Source organism: Ranitomeya variabilis, chromosome 6 (genome assembly GCF_051348905.1).
Source record: "Ranitomeya variabilis isolate aRanVar5 chromosome 6, aRanVar5.hap1, whole genome shotgun sequence".
NCBI lineage: Eukaryota > Metazoa > Chordata > Amphibia > Anura > Dendrobatidae > Ranitomeya > Ranitomeya variabilis.
In genome coordinates this window covers 283,121,421-283,138,209 of record NC_135237.1, presented here as the reverse complement: position 1 = coordinate 283,138,209, position 16,789 = coordinate 283,121,421, and the positions used below count along the sequence as shown (strand labels likewise).

The window sequence follows — 16,789 nt, the reverse complement described above, 5'->3', positions numbered from 1 at the left end:
TCATTCAGACTTGTAGGAATGGAGAAACCCACCATCACATTCTTAATGGCTTCAGAAAGGCCATTTCTGAAATTTGCGGCCAGAGCACACTCATTCCACTGAGTAAGCACGGACCATTTCCGAAATTTTTGGCAATACACTTCAGCTTCATCCTGGCCCTGAGAAATAGTCAGCAAGGCTTTTTCTGCCTGAATTTCAAGATTGGGTTCCTCGTAAAGCAATCCGAGCGCCAGAAAAAACGCATCAATATTCGCCAATGCCGGATCTCCTGGCGCTAGCGAGAAAGCCCAATCCTGAGGGTCGCCCCGCAAGAAAGAGATAACAATTTTAACTTGCTGAGCTGAGTCTCCAGACGAACGGGGTCTCAGAGAAAGAAACAATTTACAATTATTCCTGAAATTCCTAAACTTAAATCGATCTCCAGAGAACAGTTCAGGAATAGGTATTTTAGGTTCAGACATAGGACTACTGGTAACAAAATCTTGTATGCCCTGCACACGAGCAGCAAGCTGATCCACACTTGTAATCAGAGTCTGGACATTCATGTCTGCAGCAAGCTTAAGCCACTCAGAGGTAAAGGGGAGGAAGAAAGAGGAAAAAAAACAAAAAAAAAAAAAACTCAGAATTTCCTTTCTTATTATCCCACTTCTGCAATGCATTAAACATTCAACTTTGGCCTGGCATACTGTTATGACCCCAATGGCAGAGGGTCTCTGCAATAAATACCAAGTCTGCAAACACAAAAAACCAGCTCATAGGGCAGTGGTAACTGGGCTGACCGTATAGCTAATCCTAGCACCACAAATAGCAGCAGCCGGGGAACGTGCCTACGTTGGCAGCAGCCGGAGAACTAACTAACCCTAGAAGGGAAAAGACAGACCTTTCTTGCCTCCAGAGAAAAGACCCCAAAAGTTGGATACAAGCCCCCAGCAAATAATAACGGTGAGGTAAGAAGAAAAGACAAACGTAAGAATGAGCTAGGTATTTAGCAAAGAGAGGCCCACTAGCTAATAGCAGAATATAGTAAGATGACTTATATGGTCAGCAAAAACCCTATCAAAAATATCCACGCTGGATATTCAAGATCCCCTGAACCGTCTAACGGCCCGGGGGGAGAATACCAGCCCCCTAGAGCTCCCAGCAAAATCAGGAATCACATTTAGTACAAGCTGGACAAAAATAAGAGCAATACAAATAACCAAAAAACAAAGAAGCAGGACTTAGCTTAATTTTGCATGAACAAGGACCAGCAGACAGGAGCAAACAGAAAGGACAGATTACAACGATGCCAGGCACCAGACTAAGCATTCAGGAAGTTCATATAGCAACACCCCTGGACTAACGACCCAGGTGGGTGCCAAACTAGGGAAAGACAATCTCAGAGTCATACCACTAGTGACCACAAGAGGGAGCCAAAAAAGTCTAATTCACAACAGGAGGCTATGTTATGTTCGGGGACTGCTTTGCTGCAACTGGCACAGGGTAATAACAAAAATCCCAAAGTCATATAAAAAGTCTGGGTGGAGACACATCGGGGCCATTTTACCGGCGGGATCCCTCTCCTCTGCCTCCCCCCTGTGTTGGTAAGTCCACCCTTTACTCATGCTGTCGCGGTATGGACTATTTATCACTGTTATTTTAGTCCAGCACATGTGTTCGGACTACCGGGCATATTATTGACACTCGGGCTTGCCTTGTTATTACTACTCTGCACATGGAGTCTCTGTTTTCTCCCTTTGTGTAGTTATGTTTCAGTACCGGGGTGGTAGAGGGGTGGTATTCCCCTTTCCGTGATCGATTGGAATACGTCTATTGATTGTATTACTGTTGTCTATTTGTAATGTTTGTATTAATAAAGATTATGTTTGTATACATCTTTATCATATGCTCCCTGTCCTCCTATTTTCACATCTGGCACAGGGTGTCTAGAATCTGTGCAGGGTACAATGAAATCTCAAGACCATCAAGGGATTCTAGAGAGAAATATGCTGCCCAGTGTCCGAAAGGTTGGTCTCAGTAGCAGGTCATGGGTCTTGCAACAGGATAATGACCCAAAACACACAGCTAAAAACACCCAAGAATGGCTAAGAGGAAAACATCGGACTATTCTGAAGTGGCCTTCTATGAGCCCTGACCTAAATCTTATTGAGCATCTTAGAAAAGAGCTGAAACATGTCGTCTGGAAAAGGCAACCTTCAAACACGAGACAACTGGAGCAGTTTGCTCTTGAGGAGTGGGCCAAAATACCTGTCGAGAGGTGCAGAAGTCTCATTGACAGTTACAGGAATCGTTTGATTGCAGCGATTGCCTCGAAAGGTTGTGCAGCAAAATATTAAGTTAAGGGTACCATCATTTCTGTCCAGGTCTAATTCATGAGTTTTATCATTTTTTTTTATATTCTGTGGAAGCATAGTTGAAAAGCAGTGTCTGACTTCCATTTGTTCATTTTCAGAGATCGTTTATTTATTATTACTTTTGTCAGATTCAAGTCATTTCTGTGACCATTGTGGGTTTTTCTGTCATTAAATGAGGGGTACTAACAATTTTTAACGTGTGTACATTTTTGTGAATAAGGATCAGCAAAATGTGTATTTTATGTATTGAAATCCTTGGTGTTTGTATGCATGAATCCAGTGGGTGTCCTACTAGTGATTGCCAGTCTTCCATGTATGACTCTGCATCTATAGAAAGTGGTCAATCACAGGTTGGACCACCCACTGGACTCTTATGCATACAAACACCAGGGATTTAATTGAATAAAATACAAGTTTCAATGAATGAAATAGTAGAATAGAGCTAGTGTATGACACTGCATGTATAGCCAAGATCTGTGAAAATCCAAAAGTCACTATGATGGTTGCCATTAGTAGAAATTTTGCAAATCTAATATTGTTACCTTCATAGAAGGCCAAGAAAACAGATGATCAAAATATTAACTGATTAGGGGAAATTTGTTTCCATCCTGACAACCCTTTTCTAAATGGCTCCATGCTGGCAATAAGCTTGTATCACAACAGTTTCAGGGGAAATGTGGCATGATAGAACATATCTGCTAGTGAACTGACAGCCATGTTATACAATAATGTTACTGAAGAACGACAGAGGTTCCTTACATTGGTTCCGGTCTTTGCTAATAGAGAAAGATCCCCAACAGGAGACTCTTCTATTCTCCACTTCCACATCACCTAATTAAACAGAAAGGGTTGTCCAGACATACAACTTGTGTACACAAAGGCGCCGGTGACGTCACGACAAAGAGGAGGCGGCGTCCGGAGGACACAGGGGGATGATGGAAGGCTGCGAGGCGGTTGAGTCAGGGGGAGAAAACATACCTCCTGACTCAATAGAGGTATGGCAGGAAATTTATAAAAGTCATTATTTCAGCGTTCCTAGGGATAATAAACATAGGAGCCCCCTTCACAGAATGCAGCCTTAGTGCTAATGAAGGCGGCTCTTTTACTTTAATAGGCCCTGGGGGGGGGGGGGGATGGCAGGTTCCCTTTAAAGGGAGCAAATCAGTCAACAGTGACAGTTTAAATAAGCACATAGCCTTGCAGGCTATATAACCCCCTGGAAGAAAATAAAATCTATATATATTTATATTTAATTTTCACACCTTTAAGGTACCTTCACATTAAGCGACGCTGCAGCGATAGCGACAACGATGCCGATCGCTGCAGCGTTGCTGTTTGATCGCTGGAGAGCTGTCACACAGACCGCTCTCCAGCGACCAACGATGCCGAGGTCCCCGGGTAACCAGGGTAAACATCGGGTTGCTAAGCGCAGGGCCACGCTTAGTAACCCGATGTTTATCCTGGTTACCAGAGTAAAAGTAAAAAAACAAACAGTACATGCTCACCTGCGCGTCCCCCAGCGTCTGCTTCCTGACACTGACTGAGCTCCGGCCCTAACAGCAGAGCGGTGACGTCACCGCTGTGCTTTCACTTTCACTTTAGGGCCGGCGCTCAGTAAGTGTCAGGAAGCAGACGCTGGGGGACGCGCAGGTGAGTATGTACTGTTTGTTTTTTTTACTTTTACGCTGGTAACCAGGGTAAACATCGGGTTACTAAGCGCGGCCCTGCGCTTGGTAACCCGATGTTTACCCTGGTTACCAGTGTAAAACATCGCTGGTATCGTTGCTTTTGCTTTCAAACACAACGATACACAGCGATCGGACGACCAAATAAAGTTCTGGACTTTATTCAGCGACCAGCGACATCACAGCAGGATCCTGATCGCTGCTGCGTGTCAAACGAAACGATATCGCTAGCGAGGACGCTGCAACGTCACGGATCGCTAGCGATGTCGTTTCGTGTGAAGGTACCTTTAGTGTTCTACTCACTGCGTCCACTTTGCATAAAATCAATTTTAATTAAGCATGCTAATTCGGCTGCTTGCTGCACCCCTGTTGTGGCCAAGAGGCTCAGTACACCATACTGGTTTTACAAGCTCCCACCTCCGTCACTGGTGACAGACAGCACTGCCTTCCTGGGCTTTCTGGGGCAGATAGCACTGGCTTATCTGGAGTAATAACTAATCACCAATGATGGATGCGGGGACTAGCAAAACCATTGTGCAGGACAGTGCACAGAGCCTCTTCATCACCCAAAGGGCGTACCAATTAGCATATTTAATGAACTTCAATATCTACAGAAAGGAGGCAGCAATCAGAGCACTAAAGGGAAGATTTTTATAGGGGCTATATACCCAATTAGGTAATCTGCTTAGTATTGCACTTTGATCTGACAGATGCCATTTAAAAGGGGGTCTCCTGGAATAAAAAAAAATGAAAAGAAAAGGGAATGACAGCAGGACTGGTGCCAGTGAGCATGTGCAGTAAGGAACTCCATCTCCTCATGTTTAGCGCCTCTGGTGGATAGTCTGCTGTAATGCTGACGATACCAGGGTTCTGAGGCGAAGATGAGGCTGCGTGCACTGCTGCACACGCTTTATGAATGCTAAAAGGCTGCTGGGACCTTGAGATACCTGACACAACATACTGTGAAGTTTTCTTTAGGTCACAGCAGCCTCTTCGGACTCAGAAAGGGTGGACAGCAGTGCAAGCAGCCTCATCTTAGCCTCAGTACCCCTGGTATTGCCAGTATTACAGCAGACTATCCGCCGGAGGCGCTTCTAACTACACATACGGGAGGGTGGTTAATTACAGCTTCTATAACACCTGGCCTACTAACATTTTAGATAGTGTTCCTGTCAGCGTAACTAGATGGCGGCAAATTTTGAATGTACGGTTTCTAGTTGAGGTAGTTAGGGAATGCATTAATAAAAAAAAAATCTCTCTATTCCCAGAAAACACCATTAAAGGTGTTGTCTGGTACTATATATCAATATCATATCGATGGTGTAGCACCCACGCCAATCGGCAGTTCTTGGTGCCGTATGTGCCCAGTTGTGGAGCAGATCTACACAGCTCCATTAACTGTACAGTGGCCGCGGCCAGGTCCTGCCACATCCAAGCCTACTACTCATTGGAACAGGGGTGGCTATGCAGTACTCCGCTGAGGCCAATGAACAGCTGAATTCTGCTCCTCACCTGCTCATTTCTGTTGGCCGTTAGCAGCACAGAACAGCTGATCGTACCCCCAATGATCTGATATTGATGACCTATCCTCTGAAGACTCCATCAATGTAAAGTACCTATCAACCCCTTTAAGTCTTTACTTGAGGCTATTAAGTGCTCTATAATGCACCCGAGAGTTTTTTATTTGCCGACATACCCTACAGTATTTTACAGTAAAGCTCACAGTCCCTGTCCTGTAGAAATGCACTCTCATCTGCTTATTCCATAGCAAGCACTCCGGATGGAGTCAATTTATTAGAAAAAAAGAAAACCATACCACCCCCTTTTAAAAAAAAAAAAAACATTCAACTGGTTTGTACCAAATGTTTTTGGAAAGGAGGGCACACTGGCACTAAAACAAATAAAAAACACACAAGGTAGATGTCAATTTGAGAAAGGAACATTTGCGTCTCACAGCTACTCTAAAAAGAGAAGTGGATTAGCTTTATTTTCTGCTTCTCGTTAAGGCCATAGAGCTTGTATACAGCTATTAGCCAAGTCAGCAAACCAGACCTGCTACGGGATCAGACATGCAGAGTCACATACCATGGCGTCGAATGAGAATGTATCAGAGGAGGAATGAGGAACAAAAATCAGTACAAACAAGTGTTATATGGACTGTGATTTGGTTGAGACATGGGAGCCATTGATTTCAATCCCATCTATGCCTGTCTCCAAATCTTTTCAAACTACCTCCTGTTATGCGCACAGACTGAGGTATCTTGGTTTATTTGATATTATAGATCATCAAACAGTCACAGAGATTATTCCGGTTAGAAAACCCAAAATAAAGAGACAATTTGTCACTATAGCTTTGCAAATTGTCTCTTTAGAGAGGAAGAAGACTTGGACTCTTCCTCTCTGGAGTGACAATTTGCATTAAGTCTCCTCATACTGGCATGCCAGACAATGCATGTCACTCACCACAAGGAGAAACCTTACCCATTAGATTATTATAGTTTTAGAATTCATAACAAGATTATTTTGGTTATCATTAGTGAATTCCATAATATACTGCAGATTACTACATTTTCGTGATTTATGGATGGTAGAGGCCTTTAGTTGTTTAAGTCTAAGTTAGGTTGTCCGCAAGAGCTAAAGTAGATTTCTGGTCTGACTGAAAAAATAAGAAGGAAAGTACATATAATATGATATTCACTTTTCAAGTTCTTCCTGCGCTACTGGTTTCCTAGACTGCCGCTGGTCTGGTTTAAAGTTCCATCACTGCAACACTTAAGTCTCGACACTTAGCCTCTGTTCATACTTATGTTGGAGACTCCAAGAAGATCTGGCCATAAACGGACAAAATAGTGCAGCATGTTGGGCTTTTTGTCTGGTAACGGTAAATGCGGTTATAAAAAGCTCAACTAGGGTCTGAAAGCATATTGAATTAATCCATTAATCTAACATACAGTTAGGTCCATATATATTTGGACAGAGACAACATTTTTCTAATTTTGGTTACAGACATTGCCACAATGATTTTTAAACAAAACAATTCAGATGCAGTTGAAGTTCAGACTTTCAGCTTTCATTTGAGGGTATCCACATTAAAATCGGATGAAGGGTTTAGGAGTTTCAACTCCTTAACATGTGCCACCCTGTTTTTAAAGGGACCAAAAGTAATTGGACAATTGACTCCAAGGCTATTTCATGGGCAGGTGTGGACAATCCCTTCGTTATGTCATTCTCAATTAAGCAGATAAAGGGCCTGGAGTTGATTTGAGGTGTGGTGCTTGCATTTGGAAGGTTTTGCTGTGAAGTAAACATGCGGTCAAAGGAGCTCTCCATGCAGGTGAAACAAGCCATCCTTAAGCTGCGAAAACAGAAAAAACCCATCCGAGAAATTTCTACAATATTAGGAGTGGCAAAATCTACAGTTTGGTACATCCTGAGAAAGAAAGAAAGCACTGGTGAACTCAATGCAAAAAGACCTGGGCGCCCACGGAAGACAACAGTGGTGGGTGATCGCAGAATAATCTCCATGGTGAAGAGAAACCCCTTCACAACAGCCAACCAAGTGACCAACACTCTCCAGGAGGTAGGCGTATCAATATCCAAATCTACCATAAAGAGAAGACTGCATGAAAGTAAATACAGAGGGTTCACTGCACGGTGCAAGCCACTCATAAGCATCAAGAATAAAAAGGCTAGACTGGACTTTGCTAAAAAACATCTAAAAAAGCCAGCACAGTTCTGGAAGAACATTCTTTGGACAGATGAAACCAAGATCAACCTCTACCAGAATGATGGAAAGAGAAAAGTATGGCGAAGGCGTGGTACAGCTCATGATCCAAAGCATACCACATCATCTGTAAAACACGGCGGAGGCAGTGTGATGGCTTGGGCATGCATGGCTGCCAGTGGCACTGGGTCACTAGTGTTTATTGATGATGTGACACAGGACAGAAGCAGCGGAATGAATTCTGAGGTATTCAGAGCCATACTGTGTGCTCAGATGCAGCCAAATGCAGCCAAACTGATTGGTCGTCGTTTCATACTACAGATGGACAATGACCCAAAACATAAAGCCAAAGCAACCCAGGAGTTTATTAAAGCAAAGAAGTGGAATATTCTTGAATGGCCAAGTCAGTCACCTGATCTCAACCCAATTGAGCATGCATTTCACTTGTTAAAGACTAAACTTCAGACAGAAAGGCCCACAAACAAACAGCAACTGAAAACCACCGCAGTGAAGGCCTGGCAGAGCATCAAAAAGGAGGAAACACAGCGTCTGGCGATGTCCATGAGTTCAAGACTTCAGGCAGTCATTGCCAACAGAGGGTTTTCAACCAAGTACTAGAAATGAACATTTTATTTAAAATTATTGAATCTGTCCAATTACTTTTGGTCCCTTTAAAAACAGGGTGGCACATGTTAAGGAGTTGAAACTCCTAAACTCTTCATCCAATTTTAATGTGGATACCCTCAAATGAAAGCTGAAAGTCTGAACTTCAACTGCATCTGAATTGTTTTGTTTAAAATTCATTGTGGTAAGGTTTATAACCAAAATTGGAAAAATGTTGTCTCTGTCCAAATATATATGGACCTAACTGTATATGGCAGGTGAAGCTCCAGGCATATACGCTAACATTTCCATAGCTCACATTCCATATACAAATGTCTGTCTGGTTGGTAGGGGTCAGGATGCCTCTTATTTAGAGGGTTATTCCCAAGTGTGGACGCTATCCCTTCTCCACAGGATTGGAGATAACTTCCTGATCGTTGGGGGCCTGACCACTGGGACGCCCACCAATTCTGAGAACCGCACTCTAAGGAGCCCCGTGTGAATGGTATGGTAGTCAATCATGCACAGTGCCGTTCCATTAATTCTAATGGGGAGTGCAGCATTTTGCTTGTCTTCAGAACGCTCATCAAGAATGAATACAACAGAGATGTGCAAGAGCGCCCATTACTCGATTTAAAACGAGCTTCGGTTCTCGGGAACAGTGGGCTTTCTAAAGGTCGCATCCTCAATAATCAGGAAATTATCCCCGACCCACATATAGAGGATAACTTAAAAAAGTGGAGAATATCCCTTTTACCGAGTAGCTAAGTATATTTCCTACACTGACATATGGCATATCCCTTCTCGTGACCGTATATACCCGACAGTGGCGGCAAACACAATGCGCCCCTAGTCTCTCGGCTTCTGATCCCGATCCTGTGACCTTCTCAGTTATATTGCCGTTGTAAATGTGGAACGAGTTTTCTGGACTTCTAAGTAAAGTTTTATGCTGTGTGACAAGTGCAGTGCCTTTATGGCAGACATGAACATGATATTATATGAATACTGAAGAAACCAAGGGATTTCTGTTTAGGCGAAACCTCATACAGAAGTCCCAGAAAGAGCTCGTTACTCTCCTCTAGTGAAGTAAACCAAGGAAACACTGTCCATGTTTGTTACTACAAGTCTTTCTCTTCATGCTAGCGCCAATCTTAGTTACAGTAGCAGAATCATTGCATTACACTCACTTTCTCCACCAGGACATGGGCTGTTCAAGCTCTTTCCCCGTACGGCCCATAGCAGCAATGAAGGCAAATGGCCACGCCAGCAGCATCATGAATGCAGCAAAAAACAGACGGATGGGGAAGAGAGTCAGCGTCAAGAAGGCGATCTGAAAGATACAAAATATATACATGTTTAGCGGAATTTACTTGTGATTATTTCACTGGTTATAGAAAGGATTCTCTATTGTGAAATTATGCACTGTTTTAATGCAATAAAAAGTAATCTACGAAGACTTTAAGAGCTCTATAAATAAAAAGCATGGCTTTTGCTAGCAGTGCCACTCTAGTCCTTAGGCTGTGCCTGGTACTGCAGCTCATTAGCATTCAAGTAAATAAGGCTAAGCTGCAAAGCCAAATGTCCTGATATAGCTTATTGACCAGAGTGGTGCCATTTCTAAAAATAACAAAAAAATAAAGGGGGCAACTATAGTTTTATTTAGCTTTTGCGGCTTCTATAAGACTCTTGCTTCAATAAGACTGCTTTAGGTCTGTTCAAATACTGCCAGTAAGGCTGGACACCAAGATAGGATGCATCATCATCATCATCACTTACTTTCTAACTCAAATCACTGGAAACAGATGGGATGGCGGTGGCACGCACACTTCAGCCTTGCTTTAATGCCTCTAGATTATGATTAGTGTCAGATTTAAAAGTAAAATGGGACCAAAATCCATAAAGCCATCTCTTAAGACGGGACGTATCACCCTCATATGAGGGTTGAAGCACATCTTAATTATAATTTGGGGAAGGAAAAGAGAGCCAACACTTCATTCCAATCCCTGTTCCCCACTGTGAACAGGTAATTAAAGTAGGATAGGTTATCTACTGGAGAACATACACCAAGTCTTGGCTCAGTGTATACAAGAGACTGACAAGTGACTTCACCCATGAGTAGGTCACGCTTCTGGTTTTCAAAAAAAAATTCTATCAGACACTCTGGCACCTAAGTCCAGTTATGAACATTGGATTTTGTCTGTGACGGCCATAAATCCTATAGCCACAGGAGATATATTTTTGCGGTTGTGATGAAAAGGTGAACATAACACATTTACTGACATTGAGGTGAGGCCTACCGATCAGCGCCAAATTAATATGGGACAGATGGATGACAGTATACTGTATATACCATGTTTCCCATCTATGGAAATCCAAAATCATGATATTCAATGCTACATTTCCTATCTCCCACCTGGGACATCCTGATCCAGATATCATGAAAATTGGGGTGCTCGTAATTTTTTGAGATCCTAGCCACATCCTACTGATCAGTCCCCTCTGAGGTCACCAAGGGTAAGTATATGGGAGTGACTTCTCTAATAAAATCAGATTCTGAATTACAGTCCTGGAAGATATAGTTCGCTGTAGTTCTGTACCATTTTTAAAGGAGAGTTTCCCTCAGCTAAGATCTGTCCATTTCCATGACACAGGTATGTAATTGTATATACTGGATTGCTATGCCTCCTTGGTACCATCTTTTGCATATTTTTGTAAACATTGCTTACTTTTCCGAAAAGATAAAATTGAATAGCGTCGTTCCTCTTGCTCCATAAACCACATCCCTGAAGCCTAACACTACTCGTAACAGGTGTCCAATTGGCCTATATGAATGATTGGTTGTAGCAGCTAGTTTTCTTGGGTTATTGCAGAGCTTGGCAGTGACCATACTGGAGTAAACACAGCGAGTGAAAGAAGTATTGAACACGTCACAAATGTTCTAAGTAAATATATTTCTAAAGGTGCTGTTGACATGAAATTCTCACCAAGTGTAACAACCCATCCAATCCACACAGACAAAGAAATTAAACCACAAAGGTCTATAAATTATGTTATCTATGTATGTAATCGTCTAAGGGGTACTTCCGTCTGTTTGTCTGTCACGGTAATCCCGCGTCGCTGATTGGTCGTGGCCGGCCGTGACCAATCAGCGACCGGGCAAAGTCCGGCAGCGAATTCGCCCTTCCATACTCCCCTCCAGTCATTGCCCCCTCCCTACTCGCCCTCCAGTCAGTGGCCCCATAGCGTTTTAGCAGTCAGTTAACGCTGCTATTAACCCTGTGTGACCAACTTTTTACTATTGATGCTGCCTATGCAGCATCAATAGTAAAAAGATTTAATGTTAAAAATAATAAAAAAAAAAAAAAATCATTAAATTCTCAACTTCCGGCGCCTTTCCCACTCCTCGCGATGCTCCGGGCCCAAGAATGCATTGGGGCAATGACCGGAGATGATGTAGCGGTCTCGCGAGACCACTACATCATCACGTGTTATTGCAGAAATGCATTCTTGGGCCCGGAGCGTCGCGAGGAGCATCGTTATACGCCTGGGCTGGATCCGGGGGCCGTCAGAAGGTGAGTATATAACAATTTTTTATTTTAATTATTTTTTAACAGGGATATGGTGCCCACATTGCTATATACTACGTCATGGGCTGTGTTAGATACTGCGTGGGCTGTGTTAGATACTGCGTGGGCTGTGTTAGATACTGCGTGGTGTTGTGAAATTGGATTCTGGGCTCCCCCGGTGGCCACTTGTGGAATTGAACTTGTGTGCATCATCCCCTCTGTTCACCTGCTCCTATCAGGATGTGGGAGTCGCTATCTTACCTTGCTCCTCTGTCAGTTTCTTGCCGGTCAACAATGTAATCAGAAGCCTTCTGTGCTTGTTCCTGCTACTAGACAACTCCCAGCTAAGTTGGACTTTTGTCCTTGTGTGTTTTTGCATTTTGTTCCTGTTCACAGCTGCTGTTTCGTTACTGTGTCTGGAAAGCTCTTGTGATCGGAAATTGCCACTCTGGTGTTATGAGTTAATGCTAGAGTCTTAAAGGAATTTCTGGATGGTGTTTTGATAGGGTTTTCTGCTGACCATGAAAGTGTCCTTTCTGTCTTCCTGCTATCTAGAAAGCGGACCTCGATTTTGCTAAACCTATTTTCATACTACGTTTGTCATTTCATCTAAAATCACCGCCAATATATGTGGGGGCCTCTGTCTGCCTTTTGGGAAAATTTCTCTAGAGGTGAGCCAGGACTGTCTTTTCCTCTGCTAGGATTAGGTAGTTCTCCGGCTGGCGCTGGGCATCTAGGGTTAAAAAACGTAGGCATGCTACCCGGCCACTTCTAGTTGTGCGGCAGGTTTAGTTCATGGTCAGTATAGTTTCCATCTTCCAAGAGCTAGTTCTCATATATGCTGGGCTATGTTCTCTCGCCATTGAGAATCATGACAGTTTGACCGGCCCAAAAAAGGGTTAAATTACTGGCTGAGAAAGGAGAGAAAAAAGAAGTCTGCTACAATTTTTTTTTTTTTTTCCTCTAGTTCTGAGTGTGCTCTTAATTGAATCACTTGCTAGTCTGCCTATACTGCAGCCTTCCTCTCTTTCTCTCCTTCTAATCCTTGAATGGCTCTGTGTTCACCTGTTTCAAATGGATCTTCAGAGTGTAGCTACAGGTTTGAATAATCTCGCCACAAAGGTACAAAATTTGCAAGATTTTGTTGTTCATGCACCTATGTCTGAGCCTAGAATTCCTTTGCCTGAATTCTTCTCGGGGAATAGATCTCACTTTCAAAATTTTAAAAATAATTGCAAATTGTTTTTGTCCCTGAAGTCTCGCTCTGCCGGAGACCCTGCACAGCAGGTCAGGATTGTAATTTCCTTGCTCCGGGGCGACCCTCAAGACTGGGCTTTTGCATTGGCACCAGGGGATCCTGCGTTGCTCAATGTGGATGCGTTTTTTCTGGCCTTGGGGTTGCTTTATGAGGAACCTCATTTAGAGCTTCAGGCGGAAAAGGCCTTGATGTCCTTGTCTCAGGGGCAAGATGAAGCTGAAATATACTGCCAAAAATTCCGCAAATGGTCTGTGCTTACTCAGTGGAATGAGTGCGCCCTGGCGGCGATTTTCAGAGAAGGTCTCTCTGATGCCATTAAGGATGTTATGGTGGGGTTCCCTGTGCCTGCGAGTCTGAATGAGTCCATGACGATGGCTATTCAGATCGATAGGCGTCTGCGGGAGCGCAAACCTGTGCACCATTTGGCGGTGTCTACTGAGAAAACGCCAGAAAATATGCAATGTGATAGAATTCTGTCCAGAAGCGAGCGGCAGAATTTTAGACGAAAAAATGGGTTGTGCTTCTATTGTGGTGATTCAACTCATGTTATATCAGCATGCTTTAAGCGTACTAAGAAGCCTGACAAGTCTGTTTCAATTAGCACTTTACAGTCTAAGTTTATTCTATCTGTGACCCTGATTTGTTCTTTGTCATCTATTACCGCGGACGCCTATGTCGACTCTGGCGCTGCTTTGAGTCTTATGGATTGGTCCTTTGCCAAACGCTGTGGGTATGATTTGGAGCCACTGGAGGCTCCGATACCTCTGAAAGGGATTGACTCCACCCCATTGGCTAGTAATAAACCACAATACTGGACACAAGTGACTATGCGTGTTAATCCGGATCACCAGGAGGTTATTCGCTTTCTGGTGCTGTATAATCTACATGATGTTTTGGTGCTGGGATTGCCATGGCTGCAATCTCATAACCCAGTCCTCGACTGGAGAGCTATGTCTGTGTTAAGCTGGGGATGTAAAGGAACTCATGGGGACGTACCTTTGGTTTCCATTTCATCATCTATTCCCTCTGAGATTCCTGAATTCTTGTCTGACTTTCGTGACGTTTTTGAAGAACCCAAGGTTGGTTCACTACCTCCGCACCGGGAGTGCGATTGTGCCATAGACTTGATTCCGGGTAGTAAATACCCTAAGGGTCGTTTATTTAATCTGTCTGTGCCTGAACACGCTGCTATGCGAGAATATATAAAGGAGTCCTTGGAAAAGGGACATATTCGTCCTTCGTCATCTCCCTTAGGAGCCGGTTTTTTCTTTGTGTCTAAGAAAGACGGCTCTTTGAGGCCGTGTATTGATTATCGACTTTTGAATAAAATCACGGTTAAATATCAATATCCGTTACCACTGCTTACTGATTTGTTTGCTCGTATAAAGGGGGCCAAGTGGTTCTCTAAGATTGATCTCCGTGGGGCGTATAATTTGGTGCGAATCAAGCAGGGGGATGAGTGGAAAACCGCATTTAATACGCCCGAGGGCCATTTTGAGTATTTGGTGATGCCTTTTGGTCTTTCAAATGCCCCTTCAGTCTTCCAGTCCTTTATGCATGACATTTTCCGCGATTATTTGGATAAATTTATGATTGTGTATCTGGATGATATTCTGATTTTTTCGGATGACTGGGACTCTCATGTCCAGCAGGTCAGGAGGGTTTTTCAGGTTTTGCGGTCTAATTCCTTGTGTGTGAAGGGTTCTAAGTGTGTTTTTGGGGTTCAAAAGATTTTTTTCTTGGGATACATTTTTTCCCCCTCTTCCATCGAGATGGATCCTGTCAAGGTTCAGGCTATTGGTGATTGGACGCAACCCTCTTCTCTTAAGAGTCTTCAGAAATTTTTGGGCTTTGCTAACTTTTATCGTCGATTTATTGCTGGTTTTTCTGATGTTGTAAAACCATTGACTGATTTGACTAAGAAGGGTGCTGATGTTGCTGATTGGTCCCCTGATGCTGTGGAGGCCTTTCGGGAGCTCAAGCGCCGCTTTTCTTCCGCCCCAGTGTTGCGTCAGCCTGATGTTGCTCTTCCTTTTCAGGTTGAGGTCGACGCTTCTGAAATCGGAGCTGGGGCGGTTTTGTCGCAGAGAAGTTCCGACTGCTCCGTGATGAGACCTTGTGCTTTTTTTTCCCGTAAATTTTCGCCCGCCGAGCGGAATTATGATATTGGGAATCGGGAGCTTTTGGCCATGAAGTGGGCTTTTGAGGAGTGGCGTCACTGGCTTGAGGGGGCCAGACATCAGGTGGTGGTATTGACTGACCACAAAAATTTAATTTACCTTGAGTCTGCCAGGCGCCTGAATCCTAGACAGGCGCGCTGGTCGTTGTTTTTCTCTCGGTTTAATTTTGTGGTGTCGTACCTACCGGGTTCTAAGAATGTTAAGGCGGATGCCCTTTCTAGGAGTTTTGAGCCTGACTCCCCTGGTAATTCTGAGCCCACAGGTATCCTTAAAGATGGAGTGATATTGTCTGCCGTTTCTCCAGACCTGCGGCGGGCCTTGCAGGAGTTTCAGGCGGATAGACCTGATCGTTGCCCACCTGGTAGACTGTTTGTTCCTGATGATTGGACCAGTAGAGTCATCTCTGAGGTTCATTCTTCTGCGTTGGCAGGTCATCCTGGAATCTTTGGTACCAGGGATTTGGTGGCAAGGTCCTTCTGGTGGCCTTCCCTGTCACGAGATGTGCGAGGCTTTGTGCAGTCTTGTGACGTTTGTGCTCGGGCCAAGCCTTGTTGTTCTCGGGCTAGTGGATTGTTGTTGCCCTTGCCTATCCCAAAGAGACCTTGGACGCACATCTCGATGGATTTTATTTCGGATCTGCCTGTTTCTCAGAAGATGTCTGTCATCTGGGTGGTGTGTGACCGTTTCTCTAAGATGGTCCATCTGGTTCCCTTGCCTAAGTTGCCTTCTTCTTCCGAGTTGGTTCCTCTGTTTTTTCAAAATGTTGTTCGTTTGCATGGTATTCCTGAGAATATCGTTTCTGACAGAGGGACCCAATTCGTGTCTAGATTTTGGCGGGCATTCTGTGCTAGGATGGGCATAGATTTGTCTTTTTCGTCTGCTTTCCATCCTCAGACTAATGGCCAGACCGAGCGGACTAATCAGACCTTGGAGACATATTTGAGGTGTTTTGTGTCTGCGGATCAGGATGATTGGGTTGCTTTTTTGCCTTTGGCGGAGTTCGCCCTCAATAATCGGGCCAGCTCTGCCACCTTGGTGTCCCCGTTTTTCTGTAATTTGGGGTTTCATCCTCGATTTTCCTCCGGTCAAGTGGAATCTTCGGATTGTCCTGGAGTGGATGCTGTGGTGGAGAGGTTGCATCAGATTTGGGGGCAGGTGGTGGACAATTTGAAGTTGTCCCAGGAGAAGACTCAGCTTTTTGCCAACCGCCGTCGTCGTGTTGGTCCTCGGCTTTGTGTTGGGGACTTGGTGTGGTTGTCTTCTCGTTTTGTCCCTATGAGGGTTTCTTCTCCTAAGTTTAAGCCTCGGTTCATCGGCCCGTACAAGATATTGGAGATTCTTAACCCTGTGTCCTTCCGTTTGGACCTCCCTGCATCCTTTTCGATTCATAATGTTTTTCATCGGTCATTGTTGCGCAGG

At 44.0% G+C, this 16,789-nt stretch overlaps 1 protein-coding gene across 2 annotated transcripts in view; it reads right to left on the bottom strand.

Annotated features, from left to right (window-relative positions):
• Window positions 1-16,789, bottom strand: part of LPCAT1 (lysophosphatidylcholine acyltransferase 1) — a 159,408-nt gene that overhangs the window by 87,349 nt on the left and 55,270 nt on the right. For both annotated transcript variants that reach the window (XM_077269695.1, XM_077269696.1), the window contains exon 2: window positions 9,554-9,696. In XM_077269695.1, coding sequence (XP_077125810.1) covers window positions 9,554-9,696 — 143 coding nt within the window. The remainder of the gene's footprint in view (window positions 1-9,553; window positions 9,697-16,789) is intronic.